General features: G+C 37.8%; 1 protein-coding gene across 14 annotated transcripts in view; it reads left to right on the forward strand.

Annotated features, from left to right (window-relative positions):
- KYAT3 (kynurenine aminotransferase 3) overlaps positions 1 to 10,699 on the forward strand; it is a 54,504-nt gene extending 43,805 nt beyond the window's left edge. For 13 of the 14 annotated variants that reach the window (XM_019920035.3, XM_073787660.1, XM_019920036.3 and 10 more), the window contains 3 exons: positions 2,322 to 2,398; positions 2,813 to 2,899; positions 10,327 to 10,699. In XM_019920035.3, the coding sequence (XP_019775594.1) occupies positions 2,322 to 2,398; positions 2,813 to 2,899; positions 10,327 to 10,389 (227 nt within the window). In that variant the 3' untranslated portion in view covers positions 10,390 to 10,699. The remainder of the gene's footprint in view (positions 1 to 2,321; positions 2,399 to 2,812; positions 2,900 to 10,326) is intronic. The other variant, XR_002173200.3, reaches the window with a different exon arrangement.
- The last annotated feature ends 13,933 nt before the right edge of the window (positions 10,700 to 24,632 follow it).

The raw sequence follows: 24,632 nt of genomic DNA on the forward strand, positions 1-24,632 counted from the left end.
GTGCTATTATATCCCCATTGATAGTTGAGAAAGATGAGATAGAAAATCAAGAAATTTACTGAAGTTAATCTACTAATAAGTAGCAGAGCTGGGCTCTGAATCCAGAGATGCATGTCCTAACCAGTGAACTTATCTTTTTTCTGCTATACCAGGCAACTTTCCTGACAGGTAAGCATCATCCTAGAACTAAAAAGGGAAACATTTGATTAGAAGACAAGATTACAAATAAGAAGATTATTACAGTAGTTCTAGTGAGATAAGGTCCAAAATTAGGGAGGAGATAGTGTGAATGCAACAACCTATTTTGATTCTCATAGGTTACTTAAATAAGCTAGTGCTATTATAATATGGTTCAAATTCCTACCTTCAATAAAGAAATATTTTGTTTAGTTTTTTTGAGACTCTCTGACTCAAGCATTCAAAAGAAGTAGATTCCAACTTTCTCCTAACTATAGTCTTTAGAATTGTATTTATTCCCTTATTTTTCTTTGAGCACCATGGCAATAAATTTCTCTTTTCTAAGCGTTACAAGAATGAGTAGTTGTCATACTGAGTGAAGTAAGTCAGACAGAGAAAGACAAATATATGATATCGCTCATATGTGGATTCTAAAGAATGGTACAAATGAACTTATTTACAAAGAGAAATAGAGTCACAGATGTAGAAAACAAACGTACGGTTACCAAGGGGGAAAGCAGACGTGGAGGTGGGGGGGGATAAGTTGGAAGAATTGGGATTGACATATACACACTACTATATATAAAATAGATAACTAATAAGGACCTGTTGTATAGCACAGGGAACTCTTCTCAATATTCCATAATGACCTATATGGGAAAAGAACCTAAAAAAGAGTGGATATATGTATACATATAACTGATTCACTTTGCTATACAGCAGAAAGTAATACAACATTGTAAATCAACTATACCCCAATAAAAATTTTTTTAAAAAAAGAATAAATGAGTAGTACAGCCTGTGTCAATTACAGTTAGTAAGTACCCTCCTGTTCTTTCTTCTACTGCTGTAATCACTCCTTTCTCCAGGTTACCTTTGAGTATGCTACTATTGTGTACTTGTCACTTGGAGTTTTCACGTAATTTACAGTTAGACTCTATTTTAAGTTGTCATTTTGTTAGAGCCAAATCTGAATTAGACACACATACATACTTATGACTTGAAATAGTAATTTAACTTCTTCATTTGTAAAATGAGGATTGTTGCTTCTATCAGAATTGTAGGACAAATAAATGAGAGAATCATGTAACATGCTTAACAAATAGTAATAAATGGTAGAGTATTATTAGCATTATTATATGGAAATTTTACATTCTTAAAGCACAGGAGAAAACTGAAATACAATCATTAAGGAAAACCATATTAAGTCATTTAAAAAAAATACAGGTGAAACTTTCTTCAATGTCAAGGTTTTTACACTGTTAATTTGAAGGGACCCAGGAGTATTTAGTGAATAAAAGAAAAAAGGTAAAGGTAACTGCCTCAATTTATTTTGAGTAATAAATTGTAAAATTTCATTGATTACAGTAGCCATCAATGTTTGTTGCTTTGGGGCATTCAAAAAGATCTTGAGTACAAGTCAATAAAATCGAAACAATATGAAATATAGATTGCTGAATCTGAATGCCAGAGAAATATCTTGCCCAGACCTTAAAGCAAGATTGGAACAAGAGATAAGTATAAGAATACATATTTGAAGTTTTTCATCAAATTTAAAAGAAAATTTTTTTAAGCATAATGTTTGGAAGAGGAAACAATAAAGATATCACTTGGGAGAACTACATAGGCATTTCCCCTTCATAAATAATGAATAATATTAACTTATTCATTCTACAAATATGCTTTTCATTACTTATATGCTAGACTCTGACCTAGGAGATGGGGATAGTGATAGATTGCAATACCCCCGTGGAGCTTACAATTTAATAATGAATTACCATTTGGAGACATAATTATTACAGATGAGTACTCTAAATTTAGGTGTTATTTCCTTAATAATGATCATAGAGGCTTATATTATTTTTAAACGGAAAGGCAACACTCTTCTTTGTCCTTCCCTTTTCCTACTCTCTTCCAATGCTAAAAGCTATATACACAAGCATGATCAATCAGATGTATATGTGAGTACTGCCTTAGAGTATCAGTAAAGCTTCTCTGTGAATTCCTTACTTCCCACCACACCATGCAGTATGAATCCAGCATAAGAACATTTTGAGGGAAAATTTTGAATCTTGATAGACAGATGAAATACACATTGCCTCAGATGTAATACATAGGCCATCCAATTTTTATTGTTGTTTTAGATACAGACCTTTCTGATATGAAGAACAGCAATGAACCTTATGACTATAAATTTGTAAAATGGATGACTAAAAATAAGGTAATGTTTATTGGCCTTTGCAATATTGTGCTAAATGTTATAATTTATGAAGGAAACCTGCTGACATGCTTTGAAAACTGTTAACTGTAGTTTTGTTACATGATATTCTACTCATAGCTATTTGGAAGATTTTATTTTATTTTATTTTATTTTTGGCTGCGCTGCATGGCTTACGGGATCTTAGTTCCCTAACTAGGGATTGAACCTGGGCACTTGGCAGTGAAAGTGTGGAGTCCTAACCACTGGACCACTAGGGAATTCCCTGGAGGATTTTTAAAACATTTTTCTTTTGGAAATTATTGTGAATATTTAGAAATATCTATTTGTTTTTAATGTTTATGCTCCAAAAATTAATATTTAAAGTGTAAGTAGTTTTCCTGTTTTTCCTATTTTATATTCCTATTTGTTTTTCAGAAATTGTCAGCCATCCCAGTTTCAGCATTCTGTAATGCAGAGACCAAATTACAGTTTGAGAAATTTGTGCGATTTTGCTTCATTAAAGTAAGTTCCCTATTCTACTCAAAAACACATTTATAATGTCCTTCCTTCTGATTTATAAATCACCATTTTTTTTCTGTTGCTAGACATGATGTACTCATATGCAGTTTTTAATTTGTGGCTTGCTGCCATAAAATTAATCTACCAGAACAAAACTCAGCACTTTTTGAAGTTGAACTTACTGGATTACAATGTAATCAGACTCCTTACCTGTAACATTACAATGTCCAGCATGCAACCAAACATCAATACACATGTGAAGACACAAGAAAATGTGACCCTTAATGAAAAGAAATGTGACTTCTATGCAGTCAATAGAAATAGATCTTAAGGTGACCCAGATGTAGGAATTATCAGACAAGGACTTTAAAGCAGATATTATAAATGTGTTCAAGAAATTAAAGGAAAATATGGTCATAATGAGTGGCTAGATTAATTAATTTTAAATTCTTAAAAAAGAACCAAATGGAACTTTAAGAATTTTAAAAAGTAACATCTGGGGCTTCCCTGGTGGCGCAGTGGTTGAGAGTCTGCCTGCTAGTGCAGGGGACACGGGTTCGAGCCCTGGTCTGGGAGGATCCCACGTGCTGCGGAGCAGCTGGGCCCGTGAGCCACAACTACTGAGTGTCTGAAGCCTGTGCTCCACAGCGGGAGAGGCCGCAATAGTGGGAGGCCTGCACACCGCGATGAAGAGCGGCCCCCGCTTGCCGCAACTGGGGAAAGCCCTCGCACAGAAACGAAGACCCAACACAACAAAAATAAATAAATTAATTAATAAACTCCTACCCCCAACATCTTAAAAAAAAAGTAATATCTGATATGAAAAATATATGGGGCTAAACACAGAGGATCGAGGTTGTGAAAAAAAAATGGGTCCACCTGAATACAGATCCACAGAAATCATCCAATCAGAAAAAAGAGGGAAAAATTATTTTTGAAAAATAAGGAGAGTCTCAGATCTATGAGTCAGTGTCAAGTAATAATATACATGTAACTGGAGTATCAAAAAAAGAGAGAGAGAATGTGGCAGAAAAAATATTTTAAGAAATAATGGCCTAATTTTCCCCATATTTGGTGAAAAGCCACTTAGAGATCTAAAAATTCAGTGAGCCACACAGGATACAAATAAAAATCACATCTTGACACATCATAATCAAACTGCTGAAAACCAAAGATAATGATAAGATCTTGAAAGCAGCTGGAGAAAAACTATACCTCACATGCATGGGAGCAAAGGTACAAATGTTAACTAACTTCTTATCAGAAACAGTGGAGACCAGATTACAATGAAATGACACCTTTAAAGTGCTGAAATAAAAAATATGTCAGCCTAGAATTCTGTATCCAGGAAAATATCCTTTAAAACTGAAAACAGTATACATCCCTAGTAAATGAAAGCTAAGAGAATTCAGTACCATCAGATCTGTGCTAAAAATAATCTGAATGTATTATTGCTATTTTTAACAATTTAGTGATAAGATGTTATCACTACTGAAAACAATCTTATGAAGATTAAGGCACTCTCTATACCTGCACACTCATGTATAAGTCTAGACAGAATGATGTAAACACTGTTTTCAACTTTTAGACCCATCCTATAGACAAACTATGGGAGACTTATCCAGAATAGAATATAAATCTTACCAGCATAACAATGTCAACATTTAATTGTCTGAAATGTAGAAGAAAGGGTAAGGCCATTAACACTCGCATCTTATAGTGGATCTAGAAACAGAGGTATATTATTTGAAGTTATAAACAGAACTAACAGAAGAAAAAAGTAGCATAAGACTTCCAGTTTTAGAATGGTAAACACGGCCCTTCCCCATTCTCTTCTTGGAAATTATTAAGGAAACAACTAGGAGAGTGGAAAACAAATTCACAAATCCCCCAGGAAGTGAGAAAGAGTTGCCAAATCAGTGAAGGTAATGGTAGAGGGAAGACACGAAGAAAGCCTTCTGCTTCTACATTTTCAGATTATAGACAGAGCCAACAGGTAGCCTACTCAATATCCAGAACAGCAGGAACAGTAAATGCACTGGTAGTGGGAACTTCTCCAGACCCATTTGGCCCCATGGAAGAGGCAGAGTAGAAACATACAGTCATGTCATCTAGCACCTGTGCAAACCAGGTGGAAAGAAAGGGCTGTATAGATTTGCTCTTCACCTCTGTCAGTTTTGCTAAAGCTGTGTTGAGGCAGTGTGGATACGTTAAATTGGAGGGAGCCAATTAAATTAGTTGGAAAGAAATAAAGTCTAAAAGAACTCCCTCTCTCTGAACTCTATATTAATCATATTTAACCTTGTGAGCCAGAGATAATTTCTACTCCCTTCTAGTGGTTCCCTGGATCTTCCTTTATACAAACCTGCAAATACGTCTTCAGATCATAGACAGAGCCAGCAGGTAGCTTACTCATTACCCAGAACAATAGGAGCCGTACGTAGGTGTGCTGGCAGTGGGAGCTTACAAAGAGAATTCAATCAAAGATGAGTAATTAAAAGGAACCAGCTATGAATCTAAAAAGATACTATAAGGGGAAAAGGAGAAAGGTACAGTGAAAAACAATATCAGGCAGAGAATATTCAACCAGAAAAAGAAAAAAATGTTTCCATAGAACAAACCAAAAGTGTGATATTTCAAATTCAAAACATGTAAAACGAATTACAGCAGAGATTTTTAAAAGTTCAGGGAAGATAGAGTAAGATAATGTAAGAAGATGAAATGGCAGCTGTCAGAGCTCAGGTAAGAAATTGAAGGAAAAAAATAAGCTATTGGTAATTGTAGTGACATTGGAAACAGCACAGAGAACACTAAATACTTCTGTAAGCACACTGAGGATTGAGAAGAGTGAGCAAAAAGAAGTAGAAAGGAACAAAGAATTTTTTTTTGGCCGCACCATGTGGCTTGTGGGATCTTAATTCCCCAACCAGGGATTGAATCCGGGCCATGGCAGTGAAAGCGCAGTCTTAACCACTGGACCACCAGGGAACTCCCAGGAACAAAGAATTTTAAAATGTTAGAAAAATTACAGACGTGGAAGACAAATGAAATACCTAGAGTTCCTGGAGGGGGTGGTGAGGGGAGCCAGACCAATGGAACTGGGAAAGAATTGTATAGCTTTAGTCTGAGAATGCTTTCCATTGATAACAAACAAATAAATCTAAAAATGGGAAGGGAATGGCTTGTCTCAGGAAACATTGTCACAGAATAACACTGAGATATGCCTTGTTTTAATCTATTGGACTTTATAAATGATCCGTTGGCATCTAGACAAGATGATCAAGACCTCCATGGAGACAGGAGAGGAGGATCAGCGTGGACTCACCTCCTTTGCATCAGCATTCAATATTGGAAGATAGTGGGGCAACATCAAGAAGTCCCTATAGGGAAAGCTGACACACCTCATCCAACCTCTTGGAAAAGCAAAAAATAAAAGGGTGGCAAAATGTGCCAAGAAAGTGGAAATTGAAAGAAAGCAGGTTGAATTTAGGGCAAAACAAACCAAAAGCAGCAGCACTTTACAATGATTATGGGTAAAGTCCTCAGTAGTTGTCAAATATATGAAAGGATGCTATACCTCACTCATAATAAGAGAAAAGAAAAATAAAACTGCAGTGAAATTTTATTTTTTCTGATAATTTGGAAACAACCAAAACAACTGAAAAGTTTCATAAGATACTCTCATGCATTGATTGAGAGTACGAGTATAATGTGTAAAATCTCTGCAGTGGTTAGTATGAAAATGTATCATCCGAATATAAATGCACATATCTTCTGACCCAGCAGTTCTGCTTATAGGATTTTTTCCTGTGGATTTACTTGTACTTTGAATGTCTTGTGTTCGAGGATTTTCAGTGAAACACTGTTTATAATATCAAAGGATTATAAACAAAATATTCACCAATGAAGGCTGTTTGAATAAATTATGTTACATTCACATCCATAAAAGTGTGAAGCAGCTCCATGGAGTGATAGAGCATAAGCTAAAAGCAAGGAGCAGACCAGTTTGTGAGGAATACTATCATCTATACAAAAAGAAAAAGGGAGGGAGGGAGATAGAAGCTTTTAAGTGCCTAGACTGTCCCTGGGAGGAGACGTAATAAAATCCCAGCGTTGCCTCTGGGGAGAACTGAGTGGTTGAGGGAGATGGGTGGGAGGCTGGGTTACTTTAAAAATATATTTTGAAATATTCTTAGTAAATAAGTTTGAAGAACTGTTTTTCCAAAGAATTTTATGTAAGTTCCTAACTTAATTATTGATGCCTCTATCACTCCCAAATACCTTATTATGTATTCCCCATTATACAACATTCTTCTACAGTATAACCATCAAAATCATGAACTTAACATTGCTATATCATTCTATCTAATCTCAGATCCAGTTCAAGTTTCACTAATTGCCCCAATAATGTCCTTTTTATAACAAACAACCAAGTAAATAAATAAATCCAGGCCATAATCATGTCAGTCAGACAGACATCAGTCAGTCAGTCCAGGCCAGAATTGTGCACTGTATTTAGCTGTCATGTCTCCTTCAAGCTAGAATGGTTCCTCAGTTCTCCTTGACTTTCATGACCTTGATACTTCTGAAAATTGTTGACCAATTATTTTGAAGAAGGTCCCTCAACATTTGTTTGACATTTACTCGTGAATAGACTCAGATTATGCACCTTTGGCAGGAAACCGTGGAAGTGATGCTTTATTCACTGTCTTGCATCCTATCAGCACATGATTTTAGTTTTTCCTACTGCTTGTAATGTTAAATTTAATTACTTTATTGAGGTGGTGTCTGCCAGCCTTCTCTACTGTAAAGTTTCACTTTTTCCCTTGATAAATAATGAATGTTTTGTGGTGAGGTACTTTGAAACTATGAAAATATTCCATCTCTCATCAAGCAATTTATTTATCTATTCATTCATATATGTAAGGACTCATGGATTCCTGTTTCATTCAGTGGGTTATAAGTTATCATTATTATTCCTTATTTTGATGCTCAAATTTCCCCAGATTTGGCCATTAGCAGCCCCTTTAAGCTGGCCTCTGTTTCCTTTGACATGTCCCCATCATTTTTTGAGCATTTCCTTACTTTCTGGCATAGCAGGATGCACCAGGTTCATTTTGTCATTATCTAGCCCAACTTGGAATCACCTTTTAGTGGAGAATGGTATTAAGAAACCAAGATCTGGGCATTAGGAGTGCTCATTGCTGTTGGGGTATTAGTATTCCCAGGCCCTCCCAGGGGACAGACGTAGGGAATATGTAAATGTATATACATACATTCTATGTCTGTGTCTATTCTACTTATTTCTATGTCTATCTAAATATATTGAAGCCACCACAGAGTTTATTCTAGCTTTCTCCCTATCCATATTTGTCCCTCCCTTCTTTGATAGTAAAACACCTGGCTCATCATGTAACCACTTCTTTAATCAGTACTTCTGTATGTGACCAGTCTCCTGTCAGTGCCACTGCCCCTCCACCCAGCACCCCTGACAGGCAGCTTTTACCCTACTCAGGCTTTGACACCTCTACCAGGCTGCTGCCCCTGTCCCCTGTATGGCCACCATCCTCACCTCACCTGAGCTTCAGCACCCTGTGCTGACCTGCTGCTGTCACTCTCCTGTAGAGATACCCTCCTCTAAGTCTCCAAGGCCACCACTGTCACCCACTGCATAGAAGCCCTCCTCTTCCCTTACGGACTGTGACACTCCATGCCTGTCTGCGTTGGCAGTTACCTGCCTCATCCCCTCCAGGCTCCAAGCTGCTTGGAACCACCCTGCCATACAGAGGCCTTGCTTACTTACCCCCCTCGACTCTGACACCCTGTTCCTGGTCAGTGCCACCACTGCCATCACCACCACATCATGCCACCAACATTGGAAAGTCTACTCACTCCACTCTGGCTGCAGCACCCTGCACCAGGCTGCCAAGGCTCCCCCTGCCCCCATACATGATCTCCTATTTCACTCAGCCCCACGTAATGGCTTTTGGACTAAATCACTCTGCAGAGATGGAACAGAAAGGAAAAGGGGAAGTAGAGAAAGCAGAAGAGGAAGTTTATCCATCAATTTAATGTTTTACCATGTGTAGATATTACCTATTCAAAAAACAAATGCATTTTATCAATACAGTTGACCCTCAAACAGTGTGGGAGTTAGGGGCTTATAACTGTGAGACTTAGATGGGAGGGGGCAGAATAGTGTGAATGAACCAGTTTTTCCTCATTCAGAGCAGAGAATGGTGAACATTGTCTGAAGTTGATAAATAAAAAATTAGAAACACACATTATTTAGATTTTAGTGACAACCACTAGAACTAAAACCAGAAATTGCCATAAATTGTTGTGTTGGGGGATGGTGGGAGTAGTAGGAAGGGGTGGGGAGGGAAGAAGCAGATGATTATTTTTCAATGTAAACTCTTCTGTACTCTTTGACTTTTTTCTGTAATTGTGTATTAATTTATTCCTCCATTCTTGCTCCGCCTGGCAGCCTCTGTGTGTTGGGAGCTAAGGGAGGGATTTCCTTCTGTTGTCTAGAAGCCTCTTTGAAAGAGGTCTGTGATTTTGTATACTTCCTACCCAAATGGACGAAACAGTGAATATGGATCCCATCAGCACATCCTTCAGACTCTCCTCCTGCATCAGTGTTATTTAGGAGTCTGGGTCTTTGGTGCTGCAGGCCACTTGGGCTGCCACAAGTGGTTATGAGTGAGGGTGTTCACACTGACGGACATGGTTTTGGCTGGGATCAGGTTAAACTGTTTTCAGTCTGAGCTGTATATACAGTTTGTCAATCTTTTTTTTTTTTTTTTTTTTTTTGGTGATGCTCTTTGGCCCTGTACTGGTTAATTTGTAGATTTCTTTGGTGTCAGGAAAGTAGTAATAAAGTGCCCTGAATTGGCAGCCAGCATCACAAAACAGCATAATGTAGTGATTGCTGTGATGCTTCTCTAGCTCCCCTAACATTGAATTCTTGTGAGGTTCATTCACTTTTCTAGCCTGACAGCAATGGGATATAGAATTATAAATAATTGGTTTGTTTGATTTGCTACTGGGCTCCTTCAAGAGCTCGGGACTTGTGTATTTGGCCACCAAGGCAAGGGATGTTGCTGTGTGTTCCTGCTCTGTGTTCCTGCTGAGATTAAGTGGCTTAATATGGGGCAGAGCTTCCAGTGACACAACTCAAGGTGTCCCCCGCCCCTACCCCCACCCCATGAATGCTCTTGGGCTCTGTCTTAGCTGCAGAGGCCAAGGACTGGCTGGAGCCCATCTGGGCCCAGCTCAAGTTATCAGGGGTTGAGAAGCACTAGGTTCCCAAATCACTACATGACTGTTATGGATGGACTGATTTTGGTATATTTTTTATACTTAAATCTTTATTTCATCTTGAATTTATTTTGATATGTAATGATAATTATTTCATTAATTTACAGAAAGACAGTACGCTGGATGCTGCTGAAGAAATCATCAAGGCATGGAGTAGACAGAAGTTTTGATACATGCAAACTGCATTGTTTCTATTAAATGACCTAGTATGGAATTATTTAGTACTGCTACTTGCTGGGTGTTGGAAAAAAAATTTCAGTACAAATGAAATTTAAAGGACTATTTCCATTGTTAATCCCACTCCTGACAATATTCAGGAGATCTGATTTTTTTTCCAGCTGAAATGTATTAAAACACCTTTTAGACCATTTTATGAGTCAGTATAGTGCAGTGGTAAGAACTGTGAGATGCTGGTTGATGCTTAACCTCTCTGCGCTTCAGTTTCCTCATAAAAGGGGAATAAAAATAGCACCTACTTTATATGAAGTTTGTGAGTTGTTGTTTGTGAGGATGAAATGGTCTGATGTATGTAAAGCCTGGCAAACAATAAGCACTCAGCTACTCTTGGCCAGTTTCACTTCTCTGCCATTGCGTGAAAACCCTTAACCAGTTACATCCCCCTCAACTCTGTATCTTTGCTTTGTCTCTACCCACCTGTAGTTCTCTCCCCTTCACTTACTAATGGCTTTGAACTTTGCTCATAGTTTTGCCTCTCTGTTGCAAGTACTGCCATCATCTGGGGTGGCTTCAAGGTCCCCATGGATTACCTAGGCTTTTGGTACTTTGACCTCCTCACCTCTGGTGATACTCACCTCCACTCCACTCTCCACTTCAGCCACCCACTCCCTTGGGCATACCCTAAACCTTTCATCATTTCAGCCTGTTCCATCTTTGAGATAATAAGTTAGTCATTTCACACTGTAACCACCTATTCTTACACTAAGTTTCCCCTTGGCCAATATTTCCCTCTCTCTCCATCTCTCTCTCTCTCTGTCTCTCTCTCTCTCTCTCACTCAGCTCCTCTCAAAATATTACTTTAAACTATCATTTCAAATCTATTCTCTATCCACTATTTCTCAAAAATTGGTCCATGGCCCTCTTACATCAGAATCAACTAGGATCTTTGTTGAAAATAGATTTTGGTCTTCACCCCAGACTTACTGAATAATAATTTCAGAATCTGGCCCTTTCCAGGTGATTCTTATTCCCACTAGAGTTTGAAAATCATTGGTGTAGTCTGTAGAACCTTCTATCAGTCTCTTTGTATCTTCACTCCCTTCCATATCCAGGTTAGATTTCATCATCCATAACTTCAGCCAAGATACTTTGGCTGCCTTGAATAACGTACTCATTGTTCTAGCTCACCTACCTGGTCAAAATAAATAAATAAATGAATAAATAAACAACAACTCATCCCTGGGGTTGAAGCTCCATGCTTGCAGCTGGGCTGCTGAGCGCTGCTGTAGCAAAATGCACAATTGGGCAGGTTCTAACACCCATGAATGCACGTCACTGACCTTAACTTGACTTAATTCTTCTGTGTTCCCCTAGTGAGCTTTCTCTACATTTTACCACGACAGCAATTCCTAATATTCTTCCATTCTCCATAGTAAAAATATCCAGCCTTCTCCATTCTCCTAATACCTCAAAGCCCACCACTGCCAGTACTAGTAAATGACCTAATCTCCTGCTTCTGTGAAAAGCAAAATTTTAAAAAATGAAAAAGTAGGAACCACCAGACCAGCACTCCCAGCTGGGATTCTACCAGTAAGTGAGTCTATGACATCTACATCAGCATCCATCCTTTCTTTATTGCTCCCAGGGCCTGGGGACAGTGGGGAGGATTGGTGGTTAAGCAGATCCAGAAGGAGGCCAGGACCTCAAGAGCCAACTATTGCATAGCAAAACAAATTCCATGTGAAAATTGTGCCTGTCCACTCGTGTGGGGGACTTGATAAAATTTTCACCAGGGTTTAAATCCACTCTTTGCAGCCTTGGACTTGTCCAGTGCTAATCCCACCACCTGTACTCTGGATCCCATGTCTTCTCACATTCTCAGGGACTTGGTTTAGCCTATTCTCTTATATCTTCAGCCTCTACTGGATCCCTTTCTCAACAGTAAGATACTTTCAAATCTCTCCCATCTTAGAAAATCCTTTCCCTGATTCTATCTACAACCCTATTATCTCTTCCTCTTCAGGGCAAAATTCCTTCCTTCCATTTTTTTCTCTCTCCCTCCTGGCCTCCCTCCATGCTTCATTTTTTCCTTTAACAAATATTCATTGAACTCCTAATATGTGCCAGGCACTGTCCTAAGATATTCAGGCACTTAGGATATATCAGTGAACAAATGAACCAAAGATCCCTGCCTTCTAGGGCTCCCCTAGATAGGGGAGAGACAATAGCTAAATCATAAACATAATGAAATATATTGTAAAACTTATACATGGCAATTGTATGAAGAAAAGAAGTAAGGCAGGGTAGAGGTTGGAATGAGAGTTTTAGGGAAGCAAATTGGAATTTTAAACAGTGTGGTCAGGTGGGTCTCATGGAGGGGACATAGAAGCAGACTTAGAAGAAGAGAGGGAGAGAGCCTTGTGACGATCTTAGGGAGGAACATCCCAGGCACAAGGAATAGCCAGTGCAAAGGCTCTATAACTGGAGGGTGTCTTATATTTGATGAATACCAAAGGTCTGCTGTGGCTGGATGGAATAACCAAGGGATGGAGTAGCAGGTATTAGGCCAGAGAAGTAACATAGGACCTCAAGGACTGGAGTAAGGATAATGGTTTCGTGCTAACCTATCTGTACCTTTTTTTTTTTGTTATGTAAAATAATGTTTATTGCAGCATGGTTTATAATTCCTCCAAACTAGGAACAACCAAAAAGACATGAGACTGGGTACGAGCGCCAAATATGTCAGTATTAGCAACTAAAGGGGACTGATGACCTCGCTCTAGATTTTTGAGAAATTTTACTGCGAAATGGAATAACTTGAAAACGTTTTCCTCATTTGATGATTTCACTTTCTCGCACACAAACACACACTCCTCACTTACCCTCAACCCGCTATAGTCTGGATTCCATACCCATTATTGTTCTAAGTTCTCTAATGACCTCCATGTTCTTAGGTTTAAAGGAAACGTCTCAGTTCCATCTGGCTTTACCTCTAGTAAAATACCTGCAGTATTTACCACTGCAGGCCGCTTGGGCCTTCCTAAACCCTAATTTTTTTTTTTTTTTAGATCCTGTGGTGCTGCATGTTCATCAGTTGCCTTTTGTACTCTGCCCTTCTTCCTTCATCTCCTTTGCCTGTTTCTTAGATATTGGTATTTTGTCTTTCTCACTAAATAACTTCATTTACTCGGTATATGCTAGTGACTCCTAAATCTGTAACAGCCTAGTTCTATCTGTTGAATTTCACATCCAGTATCCCATTCGTCATCTCACATAGACATTTTATAGGCAAACCCTATTCAATCTGGGTTCCTTATCTCAGTGAATGGTGCCACCAATCCAGTTGCTCAAGACAGAAAACCTACAAGTCATTTTTAACTTTTCTCCCCACATCCAAATCCTCTATATAGTACCCTGCCTCTCTTCAATCCATCACTTCTCTCTGCTCCAATTGCCCCCACTCTGGCACCAACCAATGTCATTTCTCAACTAAATTACTAGTCAACTCTTAACAGTTCTCCCTGTCTTGCTCCTTGTAACTTATCCCTGTGGCCCAAACAAGCTTTATAAAATGCAAATGTGATCATGTTACATAGATTAGTTAAGATTATTCCTGTTGCAAGTGACAGAAAGCCTAACCTGTATGGGTTTAAATCAAATAAAAAGGAATTGTCTGCCTCAACATTTTAGGAGTAGCCTAGTTTCAGTTACAGCTTGATCCAAGACTCGTATTGTAATATATCACCAAGCTCCATTTCGTAGTTCTGTCTTCTCTGTGTCAGCTTTATCTCCACGTTGTACCTCCTGGATAGAAACACGGCTACAGCACAGTTTCTGAGCATCATATGGTGACAAATCCAGCAAATCCAGCAAAAGAGGACACTTTCTCCGAAGCTCCAGCAAATGATACATTGTGTCATATTGGCTCATTCCTGAGCTAACCGCTGAGGCCAAGGGGATTGGACATGCTAACTAACTTAGGCCAATCCAAGGTCAACTTCACATGGACTACATTGGTTGAAAGAAGGGACAGAATGACGAAGGGAGGAAATGGATGAGAAAACGTCTTAAGTGACTTAAAATCTTTTACTCTCCATTGCTCTTAACATAAATGAGTTTTGTTGCTGTCGTTTTGGGTTATTTTGGTGTTGGGGTTTTTAGACGATCATTCTCTGATGCAAACCATTTATTTATTTATTTGTTTGTTTGTTTATTTATTTATGGATGGCTGCGTTGGGTCTTTGTTGCTGCGCGCAGGCTTTCTCTAGTTGTGTAGAGCGGGGTCTACTCTTTGTTATAGTGTGAGGGCTTCTCATTGTGGTGGCTTCTCTTGTTGTGGAGCACGGGCTCTAGGCACGTGGGCTTCAGAAGTTGTGGAGCACGGGCTTAGTTGCTCTGTGTCATGTGGGATCTTCCCAGACCAGGGCTTGAACCCGTGTCCCCTGCATTGGCAGGCAGATTCTTAACCACTGCGCCACCAGGGAAGTCCCGCAAACCTTTTTTTTTTTAACATCATTATTGGAACATAATTGCTTTACAATGGTGTGTTAGTTTCTGCTTTACAACAAAATGAATCAGTTATATATATACATATGTTCCCAAATCTCTTCCCTCTTGCGTCTCCCTCCCTCCCAACCTCCCTATCCCACCCCTCTAGGTGGTCACAAAGCACCGAGCTGATCTCCCTGCCACAAACCCTTCTTGATTGAGGAAAGAATGAGTTCATTACTTAGTCAGGTAAGGGAATCACCCCTGAAGGTCATTTCTCCTCAGTCACTTAGACTCTCCTCATCAGGGATTACAGTGCCCTGTATGATATGGTCTCCCTCTTAATCCTCCAGTCCATCTTTCCCATCTTTTCCTACTCAAATGTCTAGTCTTACTGAACTCATTTCAATTTCTAAATGAGCCCTATGCTCTCTACCTTTTAGCAAATGTTATTTCCTGACATTCAGGCATGGTTAATGTAGGTGGTATATTGGTGATGCTTAATTTTATGTGTCAACTTAGCTGCACCATGGTGCCCAGATATGTGGTCAAACATTATTCTGGATGTTTCTGTAAGCGTGTTTTTGGAAGAGATTAACATTTAAATCAGTAGACTTTGAGTAAAGCAAATTGCTCTCCATAATGTGGGTGGGCCTCATCCAATCAGTTGAAGGCCTTAACAGAACAAAAGACTGACACACCTCCCCCACCTCCCCTCCCCAACCTTACCACCCCCTGCCCCTGGGGCAAGAGGAAATCCTTCTAGCAGAGGGCCTTCAGACTTGAACTGCAGTATGGTCTCTTCCTGGGTCTACAGCCTGCAGGCCCACCCTGCAGATTTTGGACTTGCCAGCCTCCATAATCATGTAAGTCAGTTTCTTAAAATGAATCTCTTTCTATATATATATATACATACACACACACACACCTTATTGGTTCTGTTTCTCTGAAGAATTCTAATACAAGTAGATTAGCAAAAATGACCATAAGTTGTCTACAAATTCCCAAAGTTATGTAAGAACTCATTTTATGACATTATACTATATTATAATAATGAGAGATGGACTTCACACAATAATGAATTTTTAAAGATTTTTTTTTGGAAGATAGGTTTGCCTATCCAAAAGCCAATAATAATCCACCTTCTCCTTTGACTACTTCTACTATGGAGGCTAAAAGCCAAAATATCCAATCTCTCAGCTTCCCTTGCAACTAGTCAAAAGTGCCTGAGAAGAGCTTCCCTTCATGGAAAAAGATGAGGCAAAGTTATCCTGAGACTTCTTCATCTTTTTGTCCTCTTCATCCTTCTACTTTATTCCTACCTGGAATGTATTATAGAAGTAAGGGTTGGAGGTGCAGCAGCCATCTTGCATTCAGGCAGCAACTGGCATCAGAGTGAAAGCCTACATAATAAGGATGGCAGAGCAGAAAGACAGAAGAGACAGACCCTGGAAGCAATTTGGAGCTACTGTAACCCCAGAATTTGTAATGCGTGAGACAAATAAACCCCTGTTTTTTAAGCCACCAGAATAGAGTTTTTTTATTATTTACAGATGAATGAATTACTACCTGATATAGAAGATATGGTACGCAGATCAAATTTTTCTTCTAGAAGATAAACTGACCTGGGCCTGGAGGTAGTGAGAGAGACCAATCAGAAGGCTCCTGCAGGAGCCCAGGAAGGAGATGGTGAGGTCCTGAAGGATTTAGTATGAGAGAAAGGTAAATCATCACAAATATTTGTCAAACTCATACATTTTTCCCATCATTCTTATGATAAAAACGATTATATAACTACACAGTTACCAAATATTTTAAATCAAAAATTGTCTCCAGATAAAACAAGAAGTCTTCTTGGTCTCAGTTGGTTAAACCCAAGGATAAAATAAAATGAAACAAAAACCTCAACCACATTCATGAGACATGAGAATTTCATTTTATTACTGCTCTGAGAATACATCTGATTACTCAGTCATGCCAATTAAATAGTAACTTCACCTGCTGACAAACAGCTGTATTGGGATAGATCAAAATAAATTGTAGAAATAATTAGATTTTCTAATCAATATTAACTTCATCATATTATACAGCTGCTACTTTCTTTGACATTTAATACAGCACCTTTTTTCTTATATTATGTAAAACTTGTCATTTGTAGCAAAATCTCATAGTAAAAAAGATGAATAATAATTTTGTCCTTTTGTCAATGAGAGTGGTTATCCTGAACTATTACTTTTTAAAATCTTTACCCCTCTCATTAATTATCCATTGAAAGTATAAACATCATATTTTAGTTGAAACCTTAGAGCTATAGCTTCTAATACCATAACCTCATTTTCTGTGTAAATTACTGAGACGACTTTTTTTTTTTTTTTTGCCACACTGCATGGCTTGCGGGAATCTTAGTTCCCTGACCAGGGATTGAACCCGCACCCTCAGCAGTGAAAGTGCCAAGTCCTAGCTACTGGACTGCCAGGGAATTCCGCCAGATGACTTATTATAACACCACTTTTATAATTATTATTTTTAATTTTTTTTAATTTATTTTATTTATTTTTAAATAATTTATTTATTTTTAAATTTTATTTATTTTTTGGCTGCATCGGGTCTTAGTTGCAGCATGCGGGACCTTCCTTGAGGCACGTGGGACCTTTCGTTGCAGCACACAGGCTTCTCTCTAGTCGTGGCATGCGGGTTTTCTCTTCTCTAGTTGTGGCGCATGGGCTCCAGGATGCGTGGGCTCTATAGTTTGCGGCACGCGGGCTCTCTAGTTGAGGTACACGAGCTCAGCAGTTGGGGCACGCAGGCTTAGTTACCCCACAGCATGTGGGATCTTAGTTCCCTGACCAGGGATCGAAGCCGCATCCCCAGCATTGTAAGGCAGATTCTTTACCACTGGACCACCAGGGAAGTCCCTATAATTATTCTTGAAGCATTTTGCTGACCAATATATGTACAAAAGTGTACAAAACTCATGAAAACCATTCAGTTTTCTAAAGATTTTTCTCTCTCTGGAATGCCCTGGTAAACACTAGTCTGCCTGTTCTACCCTGGGAACTGACCACTTTTGAAAGAAAATCTGTGCATGACACTTCGCTGGTGAAAGCCCTTCAATGCCACTCAGTCTCACTCAGAGTAAAAGCCAAAATTGTCTCTCTGACCTTGGAGCCCTGCATGACCTGACCCTGCTCTTCCCTAACCTCATCTACTACTCCGCCCTTCCCTCCATGCACTGCTTGCTGATCACCAGGGCTGTTACAGATTAGGTCCGCTGTACCTGAGGTTCCCTCTGCCTAGATACTTTCCACCCAGTGTCCACCTGGCTACCTCCAATCTTTATTCAAATGTCATCTCAGGTGAACTTATCTGACCTCCCATTTAAAATTGTAAATCCTGGCTCTCCTCATCCCCTTTCCCTGCCTTATTTTTCTCCTTAGCACTTACTACCGTTGAACTTAAAATGTTTCTCTCATTCTATTTATCATTTTTATCCCCTCCTAACATACGTACCATGAGACCAAGGATTTTTATTGTTTTGTTCATGGCTGTATCCACAACACCTAAAGCAGAGTCTGGCATAAAGTAGCAGTGAATAAATGAATTTCTGCAAATGGAATTTGGCCCTCAGAACACCACTGGTTTTTTGATGTTGTTTTGTTTTTAACCTTGGGTCTCTGTTTGGCCCATGTCTTTCACTTATTAATAGTTTCCTGAAGTGCCAAATATTGTTCCTAAAACTGCAGATATGGTTAGCCAGGCTTCTGAATCACCTGTGCTGAAAGCTTCAGCTAATCAATAATGTGGGACTCTATCTGACCTCTGGAAACCCAATCCCAGGATACAGCACTCAAAGTTGCACTTGGCTCCTGGCTCCAAGACAATTAGATTTAATAGAGTAGTGGTATGCAAGCATTTTTAAGCCAGGGAGTGCATATGTTCACATGCATACATACACACATGTACACACACACACACACACACACACACAAGCTTGGAATTACATCTATCTCCTTTTTGCCTGGCAAATAAATATTTCTAATGAGGGCCTGGTTCTCTATCTCATCAGTCTGAAATGATGCTGATAATGCTATCTCAGCCCCTGACTTCCAAACCTGGGGAAATGGACACTTGAATTGGTGCAGCATCTCTGGAGGGCCATTTCACAATATCTATCAAAATGTTGTATGAGCATGTCTTTTGATGCCCCGATTCTGTTGTTAGGTATTTACACTTTGAACATGCAAACCTTCACCCACAAATGTGAACAAGAATGTTCATGACAGCGTTGTTTATAATATCACAAAACAGGAAACAATCAATTCCTCCATTATTGGCGTAATAGTTCAATAAATTATGGTATCTAGTCAAAGAATGCAGTTCATCTCTGTTACTTGAAAAAAAATGAATAGACTCTTGAACGTGATCTGCTTGTGCAAATAAAACAAAAATACATTAATAGATGATTATCCCTGGGCACGATATGGATGTATCTTTCATGAATTTGAATTATGCAAATTAGGTGTTAGACCACATCAAAATATTAATACAATCTTATGCTCAGAATTTTAAATAATTTTCATTTCCTCAAATAAAAAATTTGTTTGAAAAAGTACATAACTTCAAGACTGGCAGGCCTCTTGCTTATACAATTGCAATATGGCAGCGTCACCTGAGCTGTAAACAGTGCCATCTTTTGGCTAAAATGCTGAGGTTGAAGGAGCTTGGAAAGTCAGAGGAACTGAATGACTGCCAGTGTGGTGTGACACCCTCATGCATAGCCTTTTGTTCAGGAAATGGGAGTAGCTGTCTACAGCACTCAACAAATTATCTTAAGAAGTCACATAGTCTTTCTCTTTATTTCATAATCAATTAAATGGAAGTGTATTTCCATATTAATACATACAAATACTTTTGAGTTCCAAATAAAAGTACTCAAATAAAAGGAATGATCTATCACAGAGTATGTAGTTGTTTGAAAGCAAGCCATAACTAAATTCTCATTAACTTAAAGTGTAGCTCATATCATTTTACTCTGGAACAATTTTTTGAAAATTTGAAAGACTCAAGCAAGTTTAGTTATTTTAAATGTAGAAAGTTGCGACCATTTAGTTTAGTGGGAAATTCTTAGGATCTCTATTGTAAAATCAAACTACTGACCTTAGGTTTGTGGGGATTTTTTTTTTTAACATTAACTTCCACATACCAGAAAAGAAAGCAGAAAGATATACCAATCCCTCATTTGCAAAACAGACAATCATGTCAGACTACAGCCAGAGTTTAACCTAACTGAAAAAGTAAAGATGATAGTCCAAAGACATATTAGGAGTGTGCATTTTGATGAGAATGCTACAAAATTAGCTTGAAAGGTCCAAACATTGGGTGGGAACAGATGAATGCAAAGAGTGGCACGGGCTTCCTATGCAGCTTTTATACTGCATTTGGTTGCAAATGCCATAAAGTCATTAAACAGTGGAAGATTGCTAAACCGTTGTGGGTTTTGTGGTTTTAATAGAAAAACTACATTCAAGTTAACTTTCATTTCTTTTTTAACTTGAAAAAACCCATCCCAATAAAAGTATTCTAAGTAACTGATGGTGTACTGAATACCACCTCTATTAAGCTATATATGGGAACTGCTTATCTTACTGCCATTTAAAACACTCAAGAGTGGGCATGTTGTTAATACTCAGAAAATAATACTAGTGGTGATAACGTGGACTCTTGTGATGTCTGAACATGAGACACTGAGTAGAGATTACCCATTTTGGCTAAGATCAGTGGCAGAACAGTGGGTGGCAAATGCTTTATTTCACAAGTGTGGGGCAGGTCCTTTCATCTTGTTAATGTGAAAGAGCAAAATCCTAGGTAGGAAAGGTCAGAAAATAGTGAGAATGAGCAGGTATAATGGACAATTTTGTAGAGGAGAGAAAACACTAGGGTAAAAAGAAAGGAAAAGCTAGCCTTAATGGAAAAACCCTCTTCATAAACCTCACTAATTTGGTTTAATTACTCTGAAGGACAGTCAGAATAATGATATTTTAAAATACGTTATTTCATTCAATCAATCAATAACTCACACAAACCACAGTTATTGGATGTCTTCTTTATGCAAAAGATTAGTCACAGAGGTCCAAAGGAAAAATTTGGATGCTTCAGCCCTCAGTGAGCTCACCACCATTTATTTTCGAGCACCTGTAGTAGTAGAATCAAGCATGGTAAAGCATTGCTTAGAAAAGGGTCTTGGTACATGAATTGGTTTTTACCACCTAAATTGCACTAAGACCTTAGGGACTGTGTGTATATCATTTTCCTATTTCAAAGGTAAATGTTGCCTCTGTTTCATAACGTTATAACCAAAATTACAATTTTCCTATTTTTAGCATTTATCTTGCTTCCAATGTTATTGTAAAAAACATTGCAATGGACATCTTCATGAATATAGTATCCCATATTTTAGGTTATTTCCTTACTCCAGTTCTCAGAAGTGGGATTACTGGCTCAAGAGGTTTTCACATCTAAATCATTCTGGAGTATTGCTGAATTGCTTTCTAAAAGGGTTGTATCAATTTATAGTACTGTGAGCAATATGTGGCCATCATGAGAGACAGTAATGAGAACAATTTTACATTCTCATCACATGGTCATACTTTATAATTAATATGGAGTTTTAATTTAATACACAAATAATATGAGATTTCTTGAAAATAGGTAGTTATTTTACACAATAAGATTTTTAGCACGTGATTTTCATGGAAACAGTAATGTTAAAATTCTCTCTTTAAGAAAGTGTCAAGTAACGGGTCACATGAATGTTTCATGTTCTCATTTTCCCCCAACAGTTCATTACTTGAAAACCATTAATAGGACTTTAAAGACAAATTTCATATACACTAAAATAAATATACTTAAAAAACATTTTTAGGAAATTATACTCTCATATATCATTCAATCTCCCCATGTTTTTTATTATAAAATGAGAACGTTGTTATTTTGGGAAAAAATATTAGCTTCAAAACATTTAATAGAACAACACTAAATAGCATAGCATAACTTTTGAAGTCATACTTAATGGCAAACGATATCTTTTTGGAAAAAATACTGATTTTAAAAGTCACAAGCTACTAGCGTGAACCCTTTAGAGTTATTTTGTTTTGTTTTGTTTTTAGCAGAGTAATTTAGAAGTTTAAAAGAAAACTATTGCCCACTGAACATTGAATTAAAAAGTGAGTTAATTTCTAGTTTTCTGTTTATAGATTATTAATGTTTTAAGCCTATATTCTACTTTCTACTTTCTCTTCTCAGTGAACAAGTAGATTTATTCTCAAATGGACAACAAGCTGCCAGTACTGGAGAATCAAAGATTTCAAATAAATCAACAAACAAGTTGAAAAGTTCAATTCAGGATCACATATGCAAGTACATTTAGCAATGGGATATGAGCCAGGCACATTTCAGTTTAGGTAGCACATGAACTGACAAACACAAGTGTCCTTAGGCAGACAGCTGGCCAGAATATTTTAGAGTACAGCTGCCCCACAAAATCAGCCCACATGATAGCTGCAGGTGCACTGCTTGTTGAATCCATTTCCTGATCTTAAGGTCTATAAGGTGAGTTTCTGTATGTTGAGTTTCTAATAGGAGGCATACTGCCTGGACTCTGGAGCCAAATTGCCAGGGTCTAAATCCCAGTTCTACCATTTACTAGCTGTGTGATTTCAGGCTAGTTACTTAACCATTCTGTGCCTCAATTTCTCCATCCATAAAGTGGGGACAATAATAGTATCCAACTCATAGAGTTGTTGGGAAGATTAAATGAGTTAATATATGCAAAGCCTTAAAATAGTACCTGGCACATAGTAAGCACTATATGAGTGTTTACTGATACTATTAATATCATGATTATTGTTTATTACTACTTCTACCTGTATTCAAATAAAGCTTTATGCCTTTATTAAAGACTAAAAGAATAATGAATGCTTCTACAAATATAATCTGTATTTCCCAGGGCACAGAAATTTGGGCTTAAAAATATAGTCTTGCAATAACAGTTACATAGTAGGCATGCATAGAAGTGGGACAGTTTTAGAGTCAGTCATTCCTGGCTTTGAATTCTATCACCACCACTAACTTATGTGTAACACTGGGCAATTTATCTATTCAACCTCTCTAAGACTTTAAAAGGAGAATAATAATACTTGCCTGACAAGATAACGAAGAACTAGATAAGATAATGAATGTGAGGTGCCTGACAAATGGCCTCATGCATAAAGGACCTCAGGCCTACTTTCAAGAACTCACCTAGTTCTTGCAGCTCCATGCGGGGCCCTCCCTTTCCCTCTCTGGCTCTCTGCCACCTTCAGCAGGGTTTTACCTTTCTGCCCAGTGAAGCCAAACCAGCAAGAAGCAGGCCCAGGAGAATCACCAACTGAAAACTTAGTGAGTAAAAATATCTTTGGTAATTTAGGAAGTATTATAATGCTTTATAAAAAAGGTTTAAAAGTCCATGTTTTTTAGAAATGTAGACTAAAGTATGTATGGGTCAAAGTGATATATGGGATTTATTTTTAAAATACTTTAGTAAAGGGAGAAAAAAGGAAAGAAAAGTATACACAAACAAATTTGGCAAAATCATGATAATTGTTTAATCAGGATGATAGGTATATGAGGATCATAATATTATTTTCTCTAATTTTTAGTGTTTGAAAATCTTCATACATAAAAAAACATTTGAAAAATTAAAATACAAACCCCTCACATTTCTAGAAGTAATACATATGGCCCCTCAGCCACCAGTAAATGAGGTTTGTCTAATATTCTAGACAATTCATCTCATTTCCAAGAGTCCCAGTCAGAGCTGGTCATACATTTCAGTGAATCCTCTATTCTTCCTAGTCCAGCAGAATATGTCATATGACATATTTCAAATATTCTATAATTTCCAATCAAGTATTTGTCAAACCTTGCTTAAGTTAGGAAATTGTCATCTTCTGCAATATCACCATACAGACACTTTTATAACAGACATTTATATATCAGTGTTTCCACAAGCAAGGCCACAGGTAAATCTAAGGAACCTCCATAACATTACGCCAAGAGGAAGAAGCCAGATGTAAAAGACAACATATCATATGATTCTATTTATATGAAAAGTCCAGAAAAGGCAAATCTATAGAGACAGAAAGTAGATGAGTGATTCTTGGGGCTGGAAGTGGAATGGGCATTAACTGTACATGGGCATGAGTGATCTTATTGGGATGATGGAAATGTGCTAAAACTGGGTTATGGGGATGGTTGCACAACTCGGTAAAATTAATAAAAATCACTGACTTCTAAACAGGTAAATTCTATGGTATGTAATTATACCTCAATAAATTTAAAAAATATATATCTAGTTGGGTCACAAACTTTAAAAAATCATTTATTAGGTATGTAAAGCATTTTATACTTGGGAAGAATTATAACCTATCAAGTTGTGATTTTACAGCAGTGACATAAAGTTAAAATTTTAGTTTAAACGTTTAAAAAAGATGAGTTCGCTTAAATAATTGATTTAAATAAATAATTTTATTTAATTCATATAGTTAAGTTAAATAAAAATGATGATATTAACAAGCCGGAAGTTTTGGTAAATGATAGTCTGGGTTATTGATTCCTAGGTGACACAACCCCACCTCTGTGTGTGTGTTTCAATCTCAGGATCAGATACAAAGATTCAGTGGGATTATGTTGATGAAAATGCTTTATAAAT

Source organism: Tursiops truncatus, chromosome 1 (genome assembly GCF_011762595.2).
Source record: "Tursiops truncatus isolate mTurTru1 chromosome 1, mTurTru1.mat.Y, whole genome shotgun sequence".
NCBI classification, from domain to species: Eukaryota; Metazoa; Chordata; class Mammalia; order Artiodactyla; family Delphinidae; genus Tursiops; species Tursiops truncatus.